Source organism: Enhydra lutris, unplaced genomic scaffold, assembly GCF_002288905.1.
Source record: "Enhydra lutris kenyoni isolate GAN:26980312 unplaced genomic scaffold, ASM228890v2 scaffoldscaffold14, whole genome shotgun sequence".
NCBI classification, from domain to species: Eukaryota; Metazoa; Chordata; class Mammalia; order Carnivora; family Mustelidae; genus Enhydra; species Enhydra lutris.
Window position 1 is genome coordinate 1,178,851 of NW_019154098.1, and position 9,372 is coordinate 1,188,222.

Sequence of the window (9,372 nt, forward strand, 5' to 3'; positions counted from 1 at the left end):
CCAAGGGGCCCAGACCCGGCGCCTATGCGCAGCCCCCCTTCAGGGCATGAAGCTGTGGTCGGGCCCTCTGCCTACTGGCCTGGCACCAGGGCACCAGCTACTTCTGCCCCCTCCCCCTCGCGCAGCCCCCCTGCAGTGGGGAGGCCGCAGGTGGCTCCCTCCTTCCCCCACCCCACCCCGAGGCAGCCAAGCCCAGCGTCCGTGGAGGCTGGCAGGGTGGGCCAGGCCCAGGACGGGCCGCGGAGATCCCCACTGGCCTCCGAGGCCTTGGCGGTCTTTGACTCCTACTCGGCCCCCTCCGACCGGGCCGGGGCTGGGAGCTGCAGGTGCTGGAGGAGATGGGCTGGGAGGGCTGTGGGGCAGCAGGCTGGGCTGCACATCCCCAGGCAGCCCCCCAGTAGGGCCGTGGCCAGCAGGCAGAGGCCGCTGAAGTGTGCCAGCCTGGAGCCCTGGCCCGCTGGCCTCTGGGCTCTGGCTTGGCCAAACAGGTGACTGGAGCCCTCGGTCCCACCGTGGGTGGCCCAGGAGGCGAGGCCGGCTCACAGGGAACATAGAGGGTGCCGTGCCCCAGGGCAGCCACGCGGAGGCACCTGTGGTCCATGGGGATGGCAGCCTGAGAGGTGGCCTGGAGCATTCGTAGCGGAGGAGAGGCGTGCAGTCCAGTGAGCGTGGGCTGTGCGGGGCAGGAACCCCCCTTGGAGGTGGTTTTCTGTCCTCAGGCCCCCTGCTCCTCTGTGGGAAGCCCTCCCTGCCCCCAGGCCCTGTCCCTGTGCGCAGGGCCCCAGGTCCCTCCGCCCCTCCCCTGCCCACTGCTCGCAGGCCCCGGAGCCGCCACGTGTGCGTCCGGCAGGCCCGCTGCAGGTGTGAGTGTGGCGCGTCATGGGGCCAGCGTGCAGACGGCTGCGCCTGGCATTTATAGCCCCACCGGCGGCTTGCTGGGGCTCCCCGGACGCCGGGGCGGGCAGGGGGGTGCTGGACGGAGTTTCCCGCATCCTGACCCAGAAGCTTTGGCAGGAGAGGCGCTCCTCCCTGGCAGGGGCGGTGGGGGCGGCCGGGGGGTGGGTCCTGGCACCTTACCTTTTTCCCTTCTCGGAACAGGGAAAACTCTGCACATCAAACCCCGTCTGTGAGGGCCCCGGGGGCCAGCCCGTGCCTACCTCAGCCCCTTGTTCCTGGAGAGGAAGGAGGCTCTGCCTGCCCCTGCCCCAGAGGAGGGGCCGCCTGCCACCGAGTTCCCCCGGGATCTCCTGGGTTGTTGCTTTGCCCACCCGGCTCTCAGCCTTCCGTGACCGTGTGTGCCCAGGGCCTCGCCTCGTCCTTGGGCCGGGCTCTGCCCAGCCAGCCCGCCCCTCTGCACACCCACCTTCCTCCCACCCCCACCCCGCGCCCTCAGCCTAGCACCCAGGATGCGCCCCAACCTCCAGCCCGGAGGGGTGCCAGGCAGGGCTCCCCGCCAGGCCTGTGCCCACTGTGGGTGTGAGAGCAGCTGTGCCATGCAAATTCCCCTCCCCCCGCGACCCCCAGGACTCCTGCCGGGCTCCCTGGCGGGTGTTTTATGTTCAGCAATAAAGGTTCTGCCCTGCGTCTGCTTGGCTGTCCTGAGTGCCGTCGCGCCGCTGTCCGGCCCCATCTGCACCAGCTCGCGGGGGTTGGGGGGCACACGCTGCCCACAGACCCCAAGAGAAGAATGGGGTGCCCCGCGGGAGAGGAAGGGCTGGCTGCACATTCATGGCGGCTCCAGGGTCTCTGGGCAGGAACATCGGCCCTCCTCCCTGCCTCCCGGAAATGGCTCAGAGGGTTGGGGACAGCCTCCCCACCATGGCCAAGCCCACGTGCCTTGTAGTGAGAGGCCTGGGGTGGGGGGTGCCAAGGAGCGCGTCGGACCCGCTGGGCCGAGCGGGGCCCCCAAGCTGAGGTTCTGTCCCCAACCCCTCCTCTGGGTGTCTCGGGCGAGGGGCTGGGCCAGGGAAAGGGACAGAGGGAAACGGGCGGAATCTGCATTGCTGGACGGACCCGGGGAGGCCTGGCAGAGGGTTGTAGCCTCTGCTGAGGGGCCCGGGACAGGGTCTGGGCTGACAGGGACCCTGGGAGGCCAGGGCCAGGGATCGGAGGGGCACAGGGACAATCTGGGGATTTCCCCTCTCACCCCCGGTCACTCCACACCTGAGTGTGTCCCCACGCCTTCCTCCTCGCCTGGCTGCCGGCCCCACGTGTCAGCCTGCAGTCCAGTCTGCCGCGTGACGGCCCCCCGCCTGTCCCTCGGAGCCCTGGCTTGCAGGGGCCAGCACGATGGGGAGCGTGCAGGCGTCCGCCCACACCACACCCCTGAGGGGCCCACTGGCCAGAGCAGAGCCCTCCTGGGCCCAGCCCACGTCGGACGGGCAGACACTCCAGCCCCCCCGAGACTGTGACGGGGAGTAGGGAGAGGTCCTGCGCCCCACCGCTCCCTGACTGACGGGGGCCATCCCTGTCCAGCTCCAGAGGTGGCAAGGACGGGGCTGGTTCACGGCAAGGGGCCAGGCCAGCATCTGTGGCAGCCGGTGACCAGTGAGGCGGAACAGGAGTTCACAGTCAGCTATGGTTGCTGCTGCCCCCGCCCCCGCCTGGGACCCCAGGCAGACGTCCCCAGAGGCCCGAGACGTGTGCCCGAGGCCACTGCCGCTGATTTGGCGGCATGGTGGGTCCGGAGTCAGCCCTGGCTGGAAGGAAGGGGACTCCCCCTCAGTGAGCAGTGGGTCCCCGCTGTGGGCTGGGCCCTCGGGGGAGCGGGGCAGGGGCTGTGGGGTCTGGGTGGGGCACCGACAGTGGGGGACCCCACAGCTGCCAGTCCCTGGGGCAGGAGTCCAGGCCGCGGGCCCATCTCCTGCCCCTTCCTCCCTCGGGGCATCCTTGCCATTTCCACCGTGACCCCCCCACAAGGCTGGGGGATCAGTTCTCCCTCCTCTGCCTGGACAGACGGACAGATGGCTGGAGATGTGGTTATTGGTCCAGCCTGAGCTGGGCCCCTTCAGACCCTCACCTCCTCCCAACCTTCCGGCTCTTCCCTTCACAGTGGACGAGGTGCGCAGCCCGGGCTGCAGAGCGGACAGCTGTGTGCATGGTGGGTGGGCGCCCCACGGTCGGCGGGAGCTGGGTCACTGCGTGCGGGACAGCCACCGGGGGGCCTGCCCCTCCCAGCGCCGCGCTCGCCCGGTCTCCTGCCTGCTCTAAGCCACGCGGCACGCGCAGGCCCCACGTGAAGCCCGGCACCCGGAAGCAGCAGGTCTGACCACCGTGGGCCAGCATGGAGGGCTCGGGGAGGGCTGGCACTCTGGGAAGCAGGAGAGGCCGGGCCAGTGGCTGCCCTGTTCTGGGTGGGGGCCCAGCTCCCCCACACTCCCTGCGACCCATCTGGGGACCTTGTCGGCCTGGGTTCTGCCTGGTCAGAGTCCGGGCTCCTGGGCAGCCCAGGGTGGTGTAGGGGGGCACTCTGGGCTTCCCGTGTCAGGCGCAGGCCAGCAGAGACCCTCAGGGATGAAGGTGCTGGTCACCTCGCACCAACCCAGACAGATCAAGCTGCCGGCTGAGGCTGACTGGGCTCCAGGCAGAGCATGTGGCCTTCGCAGAGGGCACAGCACGGGTCCCCCAGACCAGGGAGGGGCCGCCCCCTCTCCTGGAGCCTATGTGTCTGGCCACAGGTCCATGCCTGTCCATGGACTGCCCTGGTGTGGCAGGTCGTGGAGACTCTCAGAGATGGGCCACACGAGGGCGGGGAGCCCCATGTGAGGTGGCAGCCGGGCCGGGGCCCCCTCGCGCTGGCTGGCCCGCTGCCTGCTGTGGCCGGGGCAGGGACAGCTGTCCAGCTGAGGCCTAGGGTCAGGCAGCCAGCAGAACGGCAGGGCTGGTGGCCCAGCTCAGACCCCGCAGCAGGGGGGAGACCCTCTGCTGACCCTTTGAGCTGGAGGGGAGGGGCTGGGCCCCAGACAAGTGGGCGTTGGAGACCTTAGAGCCGTTGTCCCCGTCTAAGCTGTAAGCCGGGGCGCCCTCAGGGTGAAGGGAGGCACCTGACGTGAGGGCAGCGAAGGGGGAGGCGTGGACTGGGGCGGGGTGGGCCTGGCCTCACCTGGGACTGGGGGAGTGTCCCTGGTGGGATGGGCTTCCCGGCCTGAGGCCGTTCCCCAAGGAAGTACCTGCCCCCTGTCGTGGGCACCCCCCCAGAGTGTGCCTGGCACACAGTGGCTGCCTCATTCTAAGCAGGGAGGGCACTGGGCCCTGCTGTCACTGAGCCCAGAAAGGGGGTGTGGTGGGAGATGGGACCCCTGAGCAGCGGGGACTGGACAACAGTGACCCGTCCAGACCTGGTGCAGCACCACACTCCCTACCAGAGCCGTAGTTAGCATCGTGGGTCCCGAGCGCCAGGCAGTGCCCTTGGCCTAGGACAAGCGTGGCGCTGGTGGCTCCTGCCTGTGCTCCCCCGTGGGCCTGCGGGGGATGCCCCACACCCTGCGGCCAGCTCCTCCCAGCACCCCTGCCGGCCTCTCACCTCCCGGGGCTCCCACTGAGATAGCCACGACCTGGGACCCCTTCCAGGCCCAGAACCTGGCCGACTGTCCCCCGCAGATGGAAGCCTCCAGAGGCTGTCCTGCAGCCCAGGGGGGCAGCTTCGGGGTCAGGAGGGGACCACCAGGCAGCCGGGGCCGGGGTGCCTCCGACTCGGAAAGGGCCAGGCCTGCAGCCGGGGAGCTGCGAGCTCTTCACCGCCTGCGAGACCTGCACAGGGGGCTGGGCCGGCCATCGAGGCCTGCAGGCCACAGACGCCGGGACGGAGCCCGTGTGGGTTAAGTTGCTGGACTCGGGGCAGTCTGTCCCAACAGGAGTGCCGACACGCTGCGTGGCCGGCCGGTGGGTTACCACGTGGCTTATTTCTGCCCTCAACGCACTCGCGCTCTGCCAGCCCCGCATAGATGCCGGGACCGTGTCGTGTTCCTGCACCTGGGCTATGGCCGTGGGCTGTCCATGGACGGCTGGCGAGGCCCCCTCAAAAATGCCAGGCACCCGCCCCCTGCTGCTGTCGGGCCTAGCCATGTGCTGCGGGGCAGCCCGGGGAGCCCACGGGAGCGACCGCGTGCAGGCTGTGCCCAGACCCAGCTCGGCCGGGGCCCCAAGACACTCCCAGTGGCTCCGGCCACCCCTGCCCCACTGCCCCTGTCTCCAGGAACTCCCAGCTGTGGGGCTCAGCCTGGGACACACCCACCCAGCACGGACCCCAGGTGCGGAATGAGAAGCCACGTTCCATCCTCCCACTGCCACCAACTCGCTTTCCACCACAGGTCTGTCTCTGGGCCACCTTCCCAGAGGATGACACCAAGGCCGTGCACCAGGAACTCTAAAGATTTGTGGGGCGCGTGTAATGGCGAGCCAGGGGGTGGGCCGCGCGGACTCCTGCTGGGGCAGGCGAGGCCTGGCATGCAGGTGTGGCATGGGAACGCACACTTCCCGGGGCAGCGCGGAACCAGGATGCTCGTCTTCTGGGCACAGATGGGCTGTCGAGGGGGCCGAGGGGACAGCGCTGCTCTGGCTGTGAGGGCCCGCGGCACGCCCGTCCGCTTTTCCTGCGGCCAATAGGGTGAGCCCCGGGCCCCACGGCCTCTGCTCCCCAGCCCTGGCTGAGCAGGAAGGAGCCCAGAAAGGCCAGCACCTTCCCTGGGCTCAAGAACCCGCGGGCAGTGACCCTGGTGCCCTTTCCCACCGGCCCGACCACGACTGGCAGGAGGAGAGCTGGCGGAGGCCGCAGGGGCGATGGGGACCCGACAGGGAGGGCAGCAAGGCGGGCAGCCCTCTCAGGTTCCCTCCCTCTCTGGGAACTTCAGACTGTCGCTCAATAAACTTGGCTTTGCTCTCACTCAATAACCCTTGCTTTGCTGCGCTCCCAAATCCCAGCAAGAAGCTGAGGGCTGGGGGCCTCCCCTGGGGGCCCCTGCTTCTGAGACTCCCGAGCGGCCGAGAGCTGAGGCAAGCCTGCTGGCTAGTCTGACTCCAAGGCCAGTGTCTGAGCCGGTCGGGGACACAGGTGCCCTGCTTTCCCTAGGCCGCCCCTTCTCCGGGCAGTGAATGAAGGCGTGGGCGCGGGGACAAAGTGCTGTGTGCCCGGTGAGCGTGTGAGGGAGGGCAGGGCCCAGCATCCTCGAACAGCACATCTGGGAGCCGGATGTAGGGGAACCTGTCCCCACTTTAGCTAGACTTGGTGGTGGCTGAGTGTGACCTCCGTCTGAACGCGGCGTGGGGGTCAAACCCTGCAGGGCAACTGGCAACCCACGTAGCCTGGAGCCCAAGCGTGGCCAGGGCCTTGCTTCTGCCTCTGGCTGAGCTGTCCTGGCAAGGGCAGGAGGGTCCTGGTGGTGGGCCTGACCCTGCCTGCCCAGCACAGCCCTACGGGGAGGGTTGTGGGGGCGAGGAGGCAGGCGACAGTGCGGGCTGGGCCACCCCATGACATCTTAGGAAGTGAGGTTTTGGTCCCACTTGTATGAATTTTTGTTATAATAATGGCATTTATGCCCAGAACAAGACAAAAACAAACTGCCCTAGTGACTTCCTGCCCAGGTTCTTCCAGAATTTTCTTTCCATGCACGGATGGTTATATATAAGATTGAATTTGTTACCCGAAGTCCTAGAACAGCATTATGGAAAATCCGGGGGTCCCCAAGCACTCCTGTGATGCCGACGCGAGGCTCGGCGCCTCCTGGCTCCGCCCACCCCGGAGGGGTCGTGTCCCCTGCTCCGCGAGCGCGCCCCGCTGCACAGCCGTGCGCGCCCAGTGTCCACCCCGCCCGGCCCCCCCGCCGCTGGCCCGCGTCCCCCCCCACCTGCGCCCCGCGGTGCAGCCGCCGACCGAGGTGCCAGCAACTTTGTTGACTAAATTCCTGAACCCGCCCGGACCGCGCGGCTAAAAATAACCGGCACTCCCCGAGCCGCGCCCGCCTGAGCCGCGCCGTGGCCCCAGTGTCCGCAGGCCGGAAGGTCCCGGCGCCGTCACGCTCGCGGGGCTGCGGGGTCACGGCGCGCGGGGCGGCGGGGACAGTGAGGCACCGAGCGGCCCCGTCGGCTCCCCGAGACTCCCCGGCCTCCCCGTCGCGGGCGCGAGCCCTGGGGGCATCAGGCGGAGCTCCGTGCCCCCTGCGCGGCGCCTTCTCCGCACCCCTCGGCCCCGCGCCCTCTGCGCGTGCAGTCCCCCGCGGCGGCCACCAGAGGGCCCTGCCCACTCCTCTGCCGGTCATCACCCCTTCCCACAGCTGTTCCCCGCAGGAGATTGACAGCTGGGCTCCGGGTTGCCATGGGGATAGGCAAATGAGGGCGGTGGGTCTGGGGCTCCGATTGGCCTGAGGGCTCGCGCCCCTCCCAGGAAGGCGGGCCCGAGCGCCCTGCTCTATAAAGGGGAGCGCGCGGCGCGGCGCTCGGGCGTGGAGGCGGGGCGGGCCGGACGCGGGCGGAGCGTGGGGAGCGCGAGCGGCCCGAGGCGGCGGCCTCCCTGCCACCCGCCCGGCCACCCGCCTGGCCGCAGACGCGGGGACAGGGAGCGGGGCCGGCCTGCGCCCCCCGGGGTGCGGCCGGGGCCGCCGGAGAAGCCCGAGCGGCGGCGTCCCCGCGGTCGCCCTCAAGTTGGCCGCGCGAAACTTTTCCCTGCGCGTCTGGGCGCCGCCCCCGCCGAGACCCGCCGCGGGTGGGGAGTGAAGGGGGGGGGGAGGCCCGCGGCCCCCCCCCCCGCCGCCGCCGCCTCCCGTCGAGGCGCAGCCGGGCGCGACAGCGGGGCCGGGGCCCCTGGGCGATGGCCGCGGAGCTGGCGATGGGCGCCGAACTGCCCAGCAGCCCGCTGGCCATCGAGTACGTCAACGACTTCGACCTGATGAAGTTCGAGGTGAAGAAGGAGCCGCCCGAGGCCGAGCGCTTCTGCCACCGCCTGCCGCCCGGCTCGCTGTCCTCGACGCCGCTCAGCACGCCCTGCTCCTCCGTGCCCTCCTCGCCCAGCTTCTGCGCGCCCAGCCCGGGCACCGGCGGCGGAGGCGGCGCGGGGGGCGGCAGCGGCGCGGCGCAGGCCGGGGCCACCGCGGGGCCGACGGGCGGGGGCCCGGGCGCCGTCGGGGGCGCCTCGGGGAAGCCGGCGCTGGAGGATCTGTACTGGATGAGCGGCTACCAGCACCACCTGAACCCCGAGGCGCTCAACCTGACGCCCGAGGACGCGGTGGAGGCGCTCATCGGCAGCGGCCACCACGCGGGGCACCACGGCGCGCACCACCCGGCGGCCGCCGCGGCCTACGAGGCTTTCCGGGGCCAGGGCTTTGGGGGCGGCGGCGGCGCGGACGACATGGGCACCGGCCACCACCACGGCGCGCACCACGCCGCCCACCACCACCACCACCACCACCACGCGGGCGCGGGCCACCACGGCGGCGGCGGCGGCGGCGCGGGCCACCACGTGCGCCTGGAGGAGCGCTTCTCCGACGACCAGCTGGTGTCCATGTCGGTGCGCGAGCTGAACCGGCAGCTCCGCGGCTTCAGCAAGGAGGAGGTCATCCGGCTGAAGCAGAAGCGGCGCACGCTCAAAAACCGCGGCTACGCGCAGTCGTGCCGCTTCAAGCGCGTGCAGCAGCGGCACATTCTGGAGAGCGAGAAGTGCCAGCTCCAGAGCCAGGTGGAGCAGCTGAAGCTGGAGGTGGGGCGCCTGGCCAAGGAGCGGGACCTGTACAAGGAGAAATACGAGAAGCTGGCGGGCCGGGGCGGCCCCGGGGGCGCGGGCGGGGCCGGCTTCCCGCGGGAGTCCTCGCCGCCGCAGGCCGGGCCCGGCGGGGCCAAGGGCGCACCCGACTTCTTCCTGTGACCGCCCGGGCCGAGCGCGCGCCGCCCCGCCACGGGCCGGAGGCGCGGGCCGCGCGGGCCGCCGGCGCCGGACTGGAGGCCCCTGCCCGCCGGGCGCCCCGCGCCCTCCCGGCCCGCGGTCCGGGACGGGGCCGCGCCCCCTCCGCGCACGGAGCGCGGGCCTTCCCGGCCAAGCGGGGCCGGAGCCGGCTTCCTCCCCGGCGTCCGCCTGCCCGGCCTTCGCGCGCGGCTCCCCGGCCCCGACGCCGCCGCGGGCCGGCCTTCTCGCGGCCTCCCCTTCCTTGCCCGTTTCTACGACTCCTTTTTAAAGCGACTTTATTTTCGAAGCATTTCTGTTTCTTTTGCTCGGTGATTAGTTAAGAAAACCCCGGAGGAAGTTCCCTCGTTCCCGGCCGGGGTCCACTCTCGGACGTCCGCGTGTCCCAGCATGTGTCGCTCGCTCGCTCGGAGGGGTCCGGTCCCTGCCTGCCCGCCTGCCCGCCTGCCCCCCGCCCTGCCGCCGGCGTCCCTAGAGATTGAAGC

The 9,372-nt window shown here is 70.8% G+C and overlaps 2 protein-coding genes across 2 annotated transcripts in view; both read left to right on the forward strand.

Moving 5' to 3' along the window:
* LOC111146749 (zinc finger CCCH-type containing 3) overlaps positions 1 to 1,588 on the forward strand; it is an 83,262-nt gene extending 81,674 nt beyond the window's left edge. Inside the window, exon 13 of the mRNA XM_022502431.1 lies at positions 1,099 to 1,588. Within this exon, the coding sequence (XP_022358139.1) occupies positions 1,099 to 1,130 (32 nt within the window). The 3' untranslated portion in view covers positions 1,131 to 1,588. The remainder of the gene's footprint in view (positions 1 to 1,098) is intronic.
* Positions 1,589 to 7,763: 6,175 nt separating this feature from the next.
* On the forward strand, positions 7,764 to 8,851 carry LOC111146724 (MAF bZIP transcription factor A). Its single transcript, XM_022502399.1, has one exon. It carries the CDS (start codon positions 7,802 to 7,804, stop codon positions 8,849 to 8,851), a length of 1,050 nt encoding a protein of 349 aa, XP_022358107.1. The 5' UTR covers positions 7,764 to 7,801.
* Positions 8,852 to 9,372: the final 521 nt, after the last annotated feature.